At 46.1% G+C, this 15819-nt stretch overlaps 1 protein-coding gene across 1 annotated transcript in view; it reads left to right on the top strand.

The window, feature by feature from the left end:
• Positions 1-15819, top strand: part of LOC137537872 (mucin-2-like) — a 199267-nt gene that overhangs the window by 57317 nt on the left and 126131 nt on the right. The window contains exons 6-8 of the mRNA XM_068259819.1: positions 8947-9061; positions 12564-12654; positions 13903-14009. Coding sequence (XP_068115920.1) covers positions 8947-9061; positions 12564-12654; positions 13903-14009 — 313 coding nt within the window. The remainder of the gene's footprint in view (positions 1-8946; positions 9062-12563; positions 12655-13902; positions 14010-15819) is intronic.

The raw sequence follows: 15819 nt of genomic DNA, 5'->3' as shown, positions 1-15819 counted from the left end.
CACTATATAGCATTCTGTTTACTGTTCTGTGTCTGCTGGGAATAGTAGTACACCGCTCGCTCAGCCACACTATATAGCATTCTGTTTACTGCCACTCTGTGTACCTCGCTCAGCCACACTATATAGCATTCTGTTTACTGCCACTCTGTGTCTTCTGGGAATAGTAGTACACCGCTCACCCGCCACTGTATAGCATTGTGCTCTGTGTCGCTGCTGGGAATAGTGGTACACCGCTCACCCGCCACTGTATAGCATTGTGCTGTGTGTCGCTGCTGGGAATAGTGGTACACCGCTCAGCCACACTATATAGCATTCTGTTTACTGTTCTGTGTCTGCTGGGAATAGTAGTACACCGCTCGCTCAGCCACACTATATAGCATTCTGTTTACTGCCACTCTGTGTACCTCGCTCAGCCACACTATATAGCATTCTGTTTACTGTTCTGTGTCTGCTGGGAATAGTAGTACACCGCTCGCTCAGCCACACTATATAGCATTCTGTTTACTGCCACTCTGTGTCTTCTGGGAATAGTGGTACACCGCTCACCCGCTACTGTATAGCATTGTGCTCTGTGTCGCTGCTGGGAATAGTGGTACACCGCTCACCCGCCACTGTATAGCATTGTGCTCTGTGTCGCTGCTGGGAATAGTGGTACACCGCTCACCCGCCACTGTATAGCATTGTGCTCTGTGTCGCTGCTGGGAATAGTGGTACACCGCTCAGCCACACTATATAGCATTCTGTTTACTGTTCTGTGTCTGCTGGGAATAGTAGTACACCGCTCGCTCAGCCACACTATATAGCATTCTGTTTACTGCCACTCTGTGTACCTCGCTCAGCCACACTATATAGCATTCTGTTTACTGCCACTCTGTGTCTTCTGGGAATAGTAGTACACAGCTCACCCGCCACTGTATAGCATTGTGCTCTGTGTCGCTGCTGGGAATAGTGGTACACCGCTCACCCGCCACTGTATAGCATTGTGCTGTGTGTCTCTGCTGGGAATAGTGGTACACCGCTCAGCCACACTATATAGCATTCTGTTTACTGTTCTGTGTCTGCTGGGAATAGTAGTACACCGCTCGCTCAGCCACACTATATAGCATTCTGTTTACTGCCACTCTGTGTACCTCGCTCAGCCACACTATATAGCATTCTGTTTACTGTTCTGTGTCTGCTGGGAATAGTAGTACACCGCTCGCTCAGCCACACTATATAGCATTCTGTTTACTGCCACTCTGTGTACCTCGCTCAGCCACACTATATAGCATTCTGTTTACTGTTCTGTGTCTGCTGGGAATAGTAGTACACCGCTCGCTCAGCCACACTATATAGCATTCTGTTTACTGCCACTCTGTGTCTTCTGGGAATAGTGGTACACCGCTCACCCGCCACTGTATAGCATTGTGCTCTGTGTCGCTGCTGGGAATAGTGGTACACCACTCACCCGCCACTGTATAGCATTGTGCTCTGTGTCGCTGCTGGGAATAGTGGTACACCGCTCACCCGCCACTGTATAGCATTGTGCTGTGTGTCGCTGCTGGGAATAGTGGTACACCGCTCAGCCACACTATATAGCATTCTGTTTACTGTTCTGTGTCTGCTGGGAATAGTAGTACACCGCTCGCTCAGCCACACTATATAGCATTCTGTTTACTGACACTCTGTGTACCTCGCTCAGCCACACTATATAGCATTCTGTTTACTGCCACTCTGTGTCTTCTGGGAATAGTAGTACACCGCTCACCCGCCACTGTATAGCATTGTGCTCTGTGTCGCTGCTGGGAATAGTGGTACACCGCTCACCCGCCACTGTATAGCATTGTGCTGTGTGTCGCTGCTGGGAATAGTGGTACACCGCTCAGCCACACTATATAGCATTCTGTTTACTGTTCTGTGTCTGCTGGGAATAGTAGTACTCCGCTCGCTCAGCCACACTATATAGCATTCTGTTTACTGCCACTCTGTGTACCTCGCTCAGCCACACTATATAGCATTCTGTTTACTGCCACTCTGTGTCTGCTGGGAATAGTAGTACACCGCTCACCCGCCACTGTATAGCATTGTGCTCTGTGTCGCTGCTGGGAATAGTGGTACTGTATAGCATTTCTGTACTGCCACTGTACTGCTGCCAGTCAGCGTGTACTGTAAGGATAAGTGAAATGAGGAAGAAATCCGGTGAAAGAGGGAGGGGCAAGGGAAGAGGTGTTTCCCCTGACGGTTCACGTACAGGCCACAGGGGAGCACCCAAGAAAACCCACTCAATACCGCCCATGTTGTCCAGGACAACAACCCTCACAAATCCAAAAGAACAGGACCAGATAATTACTTGGATGACCTCTCAAGCGTCCAGCAGTGGGTTAAGCAGCACCAGCACATCACGCACGAGGTCCGAGTCCTCAGCCAGTTACAAGGAGCCAGTGGGCACAAAGCTGACACAACCGGCAGCGACACCACGCACACAACTGCCAGATAACCAGTCCGATGAATTACCTCAGGACACAATGGGGTATTCGCAGGAGCTATTCCCAGCCCAACAAACTTCCACCTTTCAAAGGTCAATGGAGGAACAGCCAGAAATGTTGTGCCCGGATTCACAACCATTAACTGTGGGAAATGCACCGCGCACTGAAATACAAGGCGAGTCCGAGGAGGACTCGGAAACCCAAATCCCAGAGCAAGTTGGGCAGGAGGGGTTGCAATTGCAGGAGGTCGGCCGACAAGATCTGGAAGACGATGTTGGAGTGAGCTGCGCAGAGGTTGTTCTGGGGAGCTCTACTCCACGGCGGCGGCCCCCCACAATGACATATGACGAGTTTGAGGAGATGGAAGAGGAGGGTATGGACAATGTGGACAGAGACCCAGATTTTGTTTGTGAACGAGAACATCGCCGTCGTAGCAGCAGCACAGATGATTCTGTTGAAGAACCCACTGCTGCACGAGTTCGCCTTGTGCCACAAGGTAGGCGGCGCGCAATTTCAGGCACCACAAGAGTGGAAGTTCAAGTGAGAGGCAAAAGAGGAGCAAACAGAAATCGCCAGCAAGGCAGGTGCTCCAAAGTCTGGGCTTTCTTTGAAGACTGCACTGAGGATGTTACCATGGCGATTTGCAAGGTGTGCAAGACCCGCCTGAGCAGGGGGAAAAGTATTAACAACCTCTCCACCACCAGCATGAGCCGCCACATGCTATCCAAACATCCCACTCTGTGGGCAAACGCGGCAGGACAGGGTACCAGCAACACTGCCTCCCTTGGGTTCACCAGACTCACCACCAGACCCGCCTCAGCAGCAGCAGTAGCCCAGCCATTGCGTGGTTCACAACATTCACAAACATCAGACGACGCTGACACTGTCACTTTCCGGAGTGGTGCTCTTGAGGTCTCCCAGTGTTCATCAAACACAACAACCAACAGCCCTTCCGTGTGCAGCGCTACGGTTCAGTTGTCTGTGTCGGAGATGTTTGAGCACAAGAGGAAATTGCCAGCAAATGACCCCCGGGCCGTGGCAGTAACAGCCAGCATAGCCAAGCTTCTGGCCTGCGAAATGCTGCCATATCGAGTGGTGGAGACAAACAGCTTCAAGGGCATGATGTCAGTGGCCATCCCACGTTACGTGGTTCCCAGCCGCTACCACTTTGCGCGCTCTGCAGTGCCTGAGTTGCATGAGCACGTGGTCAGCAAAATAACCCGAAGCTTGAAGAATGCCGTTGCCTGCAAGGTTCACCTCACCACTGACACCTGGACGAGTGCGTTTGGCCAGGGTCGATACATCTCCCTTACCGCGCACTGGGTGAACCTTGTGGAGCCTGGCAGCGATTCCTCACCTGCTACGGCGCGGGTGTTGCCCACGCCGCAAACAGCTGCACCGCCGTCCCTCCCACTGGATAACAACAGCAGCACCTACCTCTCTGACTCCTTCTCCTCCAACGCATCTCAAAGCTGTACCTCATCCGGAAACGCTAACCCAGCAGCAGTAGGATCGTGGAAGCAGTGCAGCACAGCTGTTGGAATGCGTCAGCAAGCGTTGCTGAAGCTGATCTGCCTTGGGGATAAGCAGCACAGGGGAGGATATTTGGAAGGGAATAAAGGAACAGACGGATTTGTGGCTGGCACCGCTGGACCTGAAACCGGGCATGGTTGTGTGTGATAATGGGAGTAATCTCATTCGCGCTTTAAGGTTGGCTAAGCTGACACACATCCCTTGCCTGGCGCACGTGATGAACCTAGTAGTTCAGCGGTTCCTGAGGACATACCCAGGCGTGGCCGATCTTCTGTTGAAGGTGCGTCGAGTGGCCAAACATTGTAGAAATTCCAGTACTGCTTCGGGGGCACTCGCCAAGATGCAGGAGCGCTTCAATCTCCCCCACCCTCGCTTGCTGTGTGATGTCCCTACGCGCTGGAATTCTACGCTGCACATGCTAGCCCGCTTTTGTGAGCAGAAGAGTGCAGTGGTCCAGTACATGACGGTGCAGTACTGAGGCGCATCCGGACAGCTGCCAAGCTTCTGTGGATCCGATTGGGCCAACATGTTGGACCTCTCCCAAGTCCTCCAAAATTTTGAGCAATCCACGTTGCTTGTGAGCAGTGACAACTCTTCAGTCAGCATTACCATACCACTGCTGTGTTTACTGAAGAGGTCATAGTTGAAAATCAAGGAAACAGCTGTCATGATGCAACTGGGGGAATCTGAAGGAGAAAACGATCAGCGTGATGGTACCAACATCAGGCCATCCGCCTCAGGGAACGCTGGCCCCAGCAGCTATGACGAAGAAGAGGAGGAGGAACAGCTGGAGTTGGAGCAGGAATTTCATGCCACCACTGACGAGGGCCAGAGCGGTGCACGTTGGACTTCCACAATTCAGCGCGAATGGTCAGCAGAAGCAGACCAGGAGGAAGGTGACGACTATGATGCATCACAACAACTATCACAACGCTCACAAGAGGATGATGAGGATTCTGGTAGTACTCTGGCACACATGGCTCAATTCATGCTAGACTGCATTGAACGTGACCCACGCATTGTGCGCATTCTGGACAACACCAATTACTGGGTTTATACCCTTCTGGATCCACGGTACAAACACAATGTTCCAAAACTGCTTGAAGAAAGAGTCAGACAGGTCAAAATGGAAGAATACCAGCAGGCCCTTGTAGAGACTTTAGAGAGGAGATTGACATCCTCCCCCTCCTCTAGCCAGTTGTACGCCGACAGACTGACTTCCGCAAACCCAGGACGACCAGGAGGGCAGCAAACAACGCAAGCCGCAGCTAGTGCCCAAAAGGGAATGGTATCGGCAGTGTCCTTGGAGTGGGAACATTTTCTGACACCCATGCAGCAGCAGCCCACTAAACAGCAAGCGTGCAGATCCACCTCCAACACCGATCGCCTGGAGAAGATGGTCAAGGACTACATGTCAGATGACGTAGCTGTGTCGAACAATCCATCTGCACCCTTCAACTATTGGGTATCGAAGCTAGACACCTGGCACGAACTGGCAATGTACGCAATAGAGGTGCTGGCTTGCCCGGCAGCCAGCGTTATGTCGGAACGCTGTTTCAGTGCTGCCGGAGGCATCGTCACAGATCGGCGTATCCGCCTCTCCACAGAAAATGCAGACCGTCTGACTCAAATTAAAATGAATCAATCCTGGATTGGAAATGACTACGCAACACTCCAGGACCCCAACCAAGTAACATGACCAATGAACATCTGGGATGGTGTAGCGTTTCCGGTCCGTGTTTATTGAACCTCTCATCTGTATTACATTTATGACTGCATGGCGGCAAAAAGCATTGCTGCTATATCCGCACGCTTTTTGTCCTCATGCAAGGCCTGGGTTGTTGTGTCTCACAAAGCGTGGCCTTCTCCTCCTGCGCCTCCTCCTGTTCCATCACGTCTGCTGCTGCTGGGTTAGCGTTGCCGCGTGGTCCCTGTTTATTGAACCACTTATCTTTATTACATTTATGACTGCATGGCGGTACAAAGCATGCTATCCACATGCTTCTTGTCCTCATGCAAGGCCTGGGTTGTTGTGTCTCACAAAGCGTGGCCTTCTCCTCCTGCGCCTCCTCCTGTTCCATCACGTCTGCTGCTGCTGGGTTAGCGTTGCCGCGTGGTCCCTGTTTATTGAACCACTTATCTTTATTACATTTATGACTGCATGGCGGTACAAAGCATGCTATCCGCACGCTTCTTGTCCTCATGCAAGGCCTGGGTTGTTGTGTCTCACAAAGCGTGGCCTTCTCCTCCTGCGCCTCCTCCTGTTCCATCACGTCTGCTGCTGCTGGGTTAGCGTTGCCGCGTGGTCCCTGTTTATTGAACCACTTATCTTTATTACATTTATGACTGCATGGCGGTAAAAAGCATGCTATCCGCACGCTTCTTGTCCTCATGCAAGGCCTGGGTTGTTGTGTCTCACAAAGCGTGGCCTTCTCCTCCTGCGCCTCCTCCTGTTCCATCACGTCTGCTGCTGCTGGGTTAGCGTTGCCGCATGGTCCCTGTTTATTGAACCACTTATCTTTATTACATTTATGACTGCATGGCGGTACAAAGCATGCTATCCGCACGCTTCTTGTCCTCATGCAAGGCCTGGGTTGTTGTGTCTCACAAAGCGTGGCCTTCTCCTCCTGCGCCTCCTCCTGTTCCATCACGTCTGCTGCTGCTGGTGCTGGGTTAGCGTTACCGGTCCCTTTTCCTGGAACCTCTTCTCTGTATTACATTTATGACTGCATGGCGAAAAAAAGCATGTTACCTGTGCAAAGAAACATGAAATTTTCCACATTTAAAAGACAGTTTTTCCTTTGAAACTTTACAATCAATTTTCTCAAAAACTATAAGCTCTTTTTCAAATATTTTTTTCCCTCTTGTACCCACTCCCAAGGTGCACATACCCTGCTAATTTGGGGTATGTAGCATGTAAGGAAGCTTTACAAAGCACGAAAGTTCGGGTCCCCATTGACTTCTAGGTGTTCGCCCAACACTACTCTCATGCTGATCCTGTGTCTCTAATACTTTTAGCCTCAGCCCCTGAACAAGCATGCAGATTAGGTGCTCTGACTGAAGTCAGACTTGATTAGCTGCATGCTTGTTTCAGGTCTGAGATTCAGACACCACTTCAGCCAAATAGGTCATCAGAATTGACAAACAACTGGTATAGTTTAAAAGGAAACATCCATATCCCTCTCAGTTTAGGTTCCCTTTAAATTCAATGGTTCAATGCGACAATCAAGCCAAGTTAGTATGTGTTCATATACGCCTGTGGGGTTTCCGCAGCCTCAGCATAGTCAGTTTTTTAAGCCTGGGCCTCAATTTGTGGTTATGGCTGGCATGGTTCTCTGAACGCTTGCCTGGAAGCCTCTTCTGAGGGCTCAGCAGGTGAGGGCAGCTAGGGTAACTGTGGGGGGAGGGTAACTGTGCGGGTGCAGGAGGGAAGAGCAACTTAAAAGGGAGAGTGGGAGCCAGTCCTTGCAGCTGTGAAACTGGATGAAGCTGGTGTGGTGCATGGTCCATGGCCAGCATGTGTAGTTCTGGATCCGCCCGTATTTTAATATTCTTAATTAACAATACATACTTACCTTTAGTTAATGGTACCATGCTAATATCGTTCCGTATTGTCTCATGGCAATGCCACTTATGACGCTCCTCATCACCAGCACTCAATATACTTAAGTATAGCAAGCCCAAGCTTCCATAAAAACATCTTTAAATGTGCCATGGGGGCTCCCCATCTGTACTTTTATGGACCCTGAGGAGGTTTCATATTGGTCAGTTAAGGGACCAATGGGGACCACTGGCAGTACATGTAAAGATGCTTTGCTGCTTGCCCACCATCGGCACCGGCTCCCCCCCTGGGCTGAAGAGCAGCACGCCTGCAACCACCCATAGCACCCTGACACCCACCAACCCCTCCCCCAAACACACACACACTGCAACACCATTCCTCACCTCTCACCACCGACACTCCACCAGTCCACCACTGATCCACTGGGGAACCTCAGCAAGAGCATTTCTGAAGTTGCTGCCAAGGGACAACACATCCCTTCATTTTAAGGGAACTTATTGGGTTACTGTAATAATTAGTGAGATTGCTTACAATGGAGGGACATTTTCTCTTATTTTAGTGCTTAATAAATTCACATTTCACTGATCTCATTCTTCGGGAGAGGTAAGACAAACACTACCTCTCCTTCTTAAACAATTTTTACATTTTTTTATTTTACCAGGCACCTCCGAAATTCTCTTGTAAAGTGACATGGCTATGTACTTGGTAGAGCGCTGCGGAAGATGCCAGCACTAAGTAAATACTAAATAATAATGTGATCAATGGCTTCTGTGATCAACAAAAAGCTTAGCTTTCACTTTGGCTTTACTTGAATACAGCTGATAAATTATCTGGAATGACTAATACTTACATACCTTTACATTATATGCTATTGTTATTACCTGGGTTTGCCTCTAGGTTGCATTAATCCTATTCTACAGGCATGCTGCAGAAGTTGTATCATGAAGAGATGTACTAGGAAGACATGGATCCTGCTCAGTGCAGTAGTAGTGTTGGGTACACAATATCGTACATTTTCCTCATGGCAGCACATCTATTGCATTTCAATGGCACTATTCGCATCAACGGTAACGCATGTGATGCGCTATTGAAACACCTTGCTGGAGTGATTTTGGTGTAAAACTAAGACATACCACCATTCATTGTAGTGAATAGGGAGTGCATTTTATCACACACAGTGGCTGTGCATTGCGATACCACATGAGCATGGGATTGCCCTGGTGATGGAGTCCAAAATGATCCAGTTCTTTACAAATTTTGGATTGTTAAGTTAGGAATTTGTAACAGCTGACGCCCCCTTACAATGATTCATACAAGATATCATATAATATTAGATTGGTCCTAGAAGCAATGATGACATATTTATTTTTACATTTCTCCATTTAGTGTCCAGCTGCCATACAGTGGGTCTGGAGTTCAAATTAAGAATCCTAGAGAATATCTGACTGTGACGTCTAAGCTCGGTCTGGTCTTAACAATGAAAGATGAGGACAGTCTGCTGGTAAGAAAGTAGGACAAGTTCTTTTTGCTGTGTATTTCAAACATAATAGGGGAATAATAGCTGAATGAGTTGTGCGGCCCCCTCCTACACTGCACCCTGAGCAGGGTTGCCAACCCAATTTCTTAATTTTCCTGGACAAAATGTTCAAAAAATCTGGACATCCCAAGGTTTGGACGGACAGGGGACGTAGTCAGTAGCAGGCTTTTTAGAAAACTTCTTGTGAATATCGGAGGAGGGAAACATAGATGAAGCTATGTGGGACATTTCACCAGTAAATACACTAAGGCATCAATTCATAAAGAATTACTGCATGCGATAATGCTGAAAACAGCAGACTTTCCCAACCACTTAGCAATGTGTCAATTCATAAAGGCTGTTACCGCATGAAAAGCTGACATTACCGACCAGGGAGATAAATTACCGACTTGGCTGTAGTTACCTCCAACACATGTCAGTCAATTGTAAGCAAATATCAATTCATAAAGCCTTCAACAAGCGGTAAGCCTCACGACAGTTACCGACACCTCTGGTGAGGTCTTAACAAGTTACCTGCACCTCTGGTGAGGTGTTAACAATGCAAAGTGTAGGGAGCCAAAGTCTGTGTGAGTTATCTGTGCGAGTCATCTGTGCAGGCAGGGAAAGTCTGTGTGAGTCGTCTGTATGAGTCGTCTGTATGAGTCATCTGTGCAGGCAGGGAAAGTCTGTGTGAGTCGTCTGTATGAGTCATCTGTGCAGGACAAAAGAGAGATCTCGCCACACTGCTCTACTCCACCGCTCAATGGGCTGCGGTAATTTACCGACCTTCAACAGCAGCTGGGGAAATCTCTATGAATTAGCACACAGACCGGTAATATACAGAGTGTGGTATTTTCCCCTACATGATTTTTTTTATCGCGCTGCTTTTTATGAATCAAGGCCTTTGTGGGCAGCACATTTCACCAGTAAATACATGTGGGCATGGGCAGCACATTTCACTAGTAAATACATGTGGGCTTGGGCAGCACATTTCACCAGTAATACATGTGGGTATGGACAGCACATTTCACCAGTACTTACACGTGGGCATGGGATGAACATTTCACCAGTAAATGCACTATGTGGGCAGCACATTTCACCAGTAAATGCACTTTGTGGGCAGCACCTGTCACCAGTAAATACATGTGGGCATGGGCAGCACCTGTCACCAGTAAATACATGTGGGCATGGGCAGCACCTGTCACCAGTAAATACATGTGGGCATGGGCAGCACCTGTCACCAGTAAATACGTGTGGGCATGGGCAGCACACTTCACCAGTAAATAAATGTGGGCAGCACATTTTACCAGTAAATACATGTGGGCAGCACATTTTACCAGTAAATACATGCGGGCAGCACTTGTCACCAGTAATGTGGGCATGGGCATCCATACTTGTCACCAGTAATATGGGCATGGGCAGCACCTGTCAACAGTAATACATGTGGGCATGGGCAGCACCTGTCACCAGTAATGTGGGCATGACCAGCTCCTGTCACCAGAAATGTGGGCATGTGCAGCACCTGTCACCAGTAATGTGTGCATGGGCAGCACCTGTCACCAGTAATGTGGGCATGGGCAGCACCTGTCACCAGTAATGTGGGCATGGACAGCACCTGTCACTAATAAATACATGTGGGCAGCACCTGTAAAAAAACAAAAACAAACATTTACTTACCTGCAGGCTGCAGACAACTCCTCTCCTTAGTCCTGGCCTCCCACCAGCGCAGCTCCCCCGGTCTGACTCTTCGCAGCCAGCAGCTGCAAAATTCCCGCGATCAGCCTCAGCCTCTCACTCACAGGCGGAGCAGGGCTACGGGAAGATGGCACCCGAAGCCCAGTACTGGAGAAATAAATAGTCTCCAGTGCAGGGCTTCAGCAGCCATCTTCCCGTAGCCCTGCTCTGCTGCTGGTGAACTGATGCGGCGTCTATTAGACGCCACAGTCAGTTCACGTCCCGCCTGCCAACCCTCCATGGACGGATGCCTTTCCCTAAGTACGGGCAGGTAAGGACACTGCCTTTTTGGGGTTAAAAAGGTGGACCGCTCGTACTTTCATGGATGGTTGGCAACATTGGCCCTGAGGCTGGAGCCTCTCTCGTCTCTGCCTCGGCCCGGCCCTGTGTTGAACTTCAGTCCTGAAGTGCTGTGTTTCTCACACATTTTTGACACAGCTCACTTTATTTGATGGGGCTTCATCAGGAAAGGTGTCATTCATTAAGTAGAACACATTTCTCCATTTCTCAGTTCATCCTAAACACTGGCATGAATCTGGCCCTTGAGGACTGGAGTTTGACACCTGTACACTAAACAACTGTTCAGGACCAAAATCTGAAGCGAAAATAAAGTTATGAGATAATGAATTGTATGAGTAGTATGGATAATACATAGAACATTCATATCAAATAAAAGTCTCATGTTTTTATTTTTTCATTTTTATAGCTTTATTTATAACATTGCATAATTCTGTGACATTTGCAGTTTAGAAACCACACCCTGTATTTTAAGCTATAAAACAGAGCAGAGATAATGACCCCTTGAACTTTCCAGCAGTAAAACCTTATCATAATCTGTCTCACTGTTTCTTGGCTGTTTAAGCTCATTATAAAACAGGATCGAGTTTAACCAAGTTGGTCAAATAGCTCAGAGAAGCTTTTTTTTGCATAGATAACAATAACAAGACTTTTTTGCTACTAATGTCCTAGTTGTTATCCGTACTACACATACAATTCATTATCTCATAAGTTTATTTTAGATTCAACAATCAAAGGACATAGGAAAAGTCTGGCACTATAGTGTTTATTGTGCAAAAAGGTGACACATCAAATGGATTAAAGTGCATCAACAAAACATGATGTGCATTCATTAATCATGCAGTAAAAACATACCAACATGGTGTCTTCATGCTCGACTGGGTATGAATGGGAATGGTTGCACATTTCACCTTTGACAAAGCTTGGCGCAAGCCATGCGAAACGGTCGTTAGGCCGTGCACCTTGTGGCACTCACCACCGCTGCCTCCCATTCGTACCCAGTCGAGCACGAAGACACCATGTTGCTATGTTTTTACTGCATGATTAATGAATGCACATCATGCCTTGTTGATGCACTTTAATCCATTTGATGTGTCACCTTTTTGCACAATAAACACTATAGTGCCAGACTTTTCCTATGTCCTTTGATTGTTGAAGAACTCTCTCCTTTACTAGTCTTGAGCACATAGTGTACTGGCTACCATTTCTGACTTTTGGCTCTATTACCCCGAGTGCCTGCCTGCTCTCCCATACATTTATTTTAGCTTCAGATTTGCTTTAAGGGCCCCTAAGGCAATGATTATGGAGGTCACAACCAACGTAGAGCCAGTACAGTATACAAATCTAAGGGGGCAATGTTTATTTTTGACCAGGACCCCATTTTACCCAAACTATCCATGATTCTGGTATGTTTTGTTGTAAACATAACTCTACTTTTTCCATTTGCTTTCTATAGCTGGAATTAGATTCTAAATATGCCAGCACAACCTGTGGACTGTGTGGTGATTTCAATGGCAAGTCCATCCAGAATGAGTTCATTCTAAATGGTAAGCTTTATTGGCTTGGTAGCAGGAAAAAAGGGTGCAGGATGAGGGTGGACGAAAAGGGCGCCGCCATAGACTTTAATGCAATTATCATTAATACGGAGAAAAAAAGGAGATAAATGGGTGCTATGAAAAATATCGTTAACAACATTAGAACATTATAGTTTTTGAAGTAGTTATCATTTTAGAAGCTTGCACAGTTATAGTTGTTGTCATATTATTTTGTTTATATGTACAGATTTTACGTTATCAAAGATATTATCATTTCTCTGTGTAAAAGGGTGTTTCTGCAGATGGAGTGGTTAGGGTTAGGCACCACCACAGCGGCAGTTAGTTTTAGGCAACACCAGGGGGGGGTGGTTAGGGCTAAGCACCACCAGGGGGTTGGTTAGGGTTAGGCACCACCGGGGGGGTTAAGGTTAGGCACCACCGGGGGGAGGGGCAATTAGGGTTAGATGCCACCAGGGGAGTGGTTAGTTTTAGGCACCACCAGGGGAGGGTTCTGTTAAGCTGTATTGTTGAATTACGTACCGATTTTTAACGTTAATATCTTTATCATTATTATTTCCCCAATTTTTATTGTTTTTTAACAAAAGTAACCCCTCCTTCACTCCCAATCCCTCCCTAGTAGTCTCCCAAAGTCAGGGGCTTAGCCCAACATGCATCAACAATACTTGATTAAATGGAATACGGTTCAAACACGATACAACATGGCAGAATTACAGAGCAATGTGGTAAGTATAAGTACATATCAATTTTAAATGTAGATAAGCAACAGGTCCAAGCTATTGTTAACCAAGTTTGACAACAATATTTATAGTTATCAGATTTTGTTATCCACCCGCGCCATTTCGTTATCAAGCCAAGCCCTTTTTCAATGGCCCTTTTTTCATGCACGCATTGGCTTTCTGTAAAGGTACTGTGGATATAAAAAATTGGAATTACTAGTAATCCTCTGTAAAGCATAAAAGACTGTGTAATAAAAGGCAAGTGCAAAAATTTTTTGATCAAAAGTAGAGCAGTTTTCTAGTACTTATTGGGCTTAGGCTGAAAAATTAAACATGGACTGGAAAACTACATTTTATTTACTCCAGTTTTCTTTACTGCCTTGCTTCAATCATCAATGCTGGTTTAAAAGTCAATACATAAATACCTGAAACCTATTTTTACCATGTTAGAAACTAGTATTAAATGTCAGACAAGGGGTCAAAATTATTTTGCCTCACCACTAGGAATGCATTTTTTTTGCAGGTGTTCAGATGACAGAAACTGAGTTTGGAAACCAGCAGAGATTTAATGGACCGACAGAACAGTGCCCTGATGTACCACCAACTCATGAGAGCAACTGTACAGACCACGTATGTGATAATCATCATATTGAATACGTTATTAATGATTAACAAAAAACAGCAAAAAAGTGAGGACTCTGCATAGAAAGTACAACAACAACAACAAATAACATTTGTAAAGCGCTTTTCTCCCGTAGGACTCAAAGCGCATAAGCATGGCTCAGACCATCGTGGTACAGAGGAAGAGAAAGTAGGATCAATTGAAATGCATACAGGATAAAAACAAGGAAAACAATGGACCACTTTAGGTTATTTCCTTGCAATACCACAGGCTGCTAGGGAGAGACTATGGGTGGCTTTTAGAAGGGAATTACTGGAAATATACAGACAAAAGAGCATAATATTAATATTTCATAGAACTCTTTTGTCTAATGTTGCAGATGCTTTGGGTATTTTTAATTGATTTCACCTTGCAGCATACATTTCTGTTTTTTTTTTCATGTGTTGTGGTTTGCAACATTCATATTTTAGTGTTTAGGCTCCTGTTTGAAGAACTTCTGCGAAACAGCCTGGATTGCACAGTAGCTATTTATTACTATCGTGTTTTATGTAGTGCTGACATCTTCCAACACTTTACTGACAGTGGCGTAACTAAAAAACACTGGCCCCCCCTGTGAAAATTTGGATGCCCTCCCCCCCATAGGTGCCAAATAATCGTAATGGGGCAGTGTTTTACCATACAATAATCATAACACAGCAATGTTTCACTATAAAATAATCATAATGCAGCATTGTTCCACCATAAAATAATTGTAAAGTGGGCAGCATTTCACTAGAAAATAATCATAAAGTGAGCAGCATTTCACCAGAAATAAATCGTAAAGTGGACCGCATAAGCATTTCACCGGAAAATAATCGTAAAGTGGGCAGCATTTCACCAGGAAAAAATTGTTAAAGTGGACAGCATTTCACTAGAAAATAATTTAAAGTGGCCAGCATTTCACCAGAAATTAATTGTAAAGTGAGCAGCATTTCACCAGAAAACAGTTGTAAAGTGGGTAGCATTGCACCAGAAAATAATCATGAAGTGGGCAGCATGTCACCAGAAAAAAATTGTAACGTGGGCAGCATTTAACCAGAAAATAATGTACCTGCAAGAAAAATAATTTACTCACCTTGTCTGAAAAATATGGTAATTAGGACATCTAGCAATACAAATACAGATATTATTAATGAGTGGTTTGAGGCATCACTAATATTGATGCATGTTCATATTATAAATTACATCAGAATCAGAAACAATAGAAGGAGGTCCCTGCCTGTGCAAGCTCACAATCTAGAGGGTAGTGGGTTGCAGACGTTAGGGAAGGTGACACAGGGGTTAGCGGATGAGGCAATAAACTGCCAATGCTACCTATAGCAAATTATAGGCTTGTCTGAAAAGATGTGTTGTGAGAGAACGTTTGAAGGTTTCTTGGCTCATGATGGACAGGCTGTCCTGGATGCAAGAGTGAGAAGAAGTGACAAGAGGGTCTACTAAAAGGAGCAAAGGTTCCTGGTGGGATGGTATTTGCAGATTAGTGAGGAAAAATAAGGAGGTGACAACTTATGTAGAGCTTTATATGATAGATGAGGAGTTTATATTGGATCCTTTAGGTCAGTGTTTCTCAACATTTTATTGGTATGTACCCTTTCTAAAACCCTGTACTCACCAAGTACCCCCTAGCATAGTAAACCGTATCACAAGTACCCCTTAACAAATATATATTTAATCATAGTACATGATAATTGGTTGTAAACAATTTCCAAGCATTTACTGTTGCTTTTAATTAGATGAATTTGTTGCGGTTTGTATAGGATATATAATTTGTCACAACTC

Source organism: Hyperolius riggenbachi, chromosome 11 (assembly GCF_040937935.1).
Source record: "Hyperolius riggenbachi isolate aHypRig1 chromosome 11, aHypRig1.pri, whole genome shotgun sequence".
Taxonomy (NCBI): Eukaryota; Metazoa; Chordata; class Amphibia; order Anura; family Hyperoliidae; genus Hyperolius; species Hyperolius riggenbachi.
Note: the sequence above shows the minus strand (reverse complement) of the source record. Positions and strands in the feature narration are given on the sequence as shown.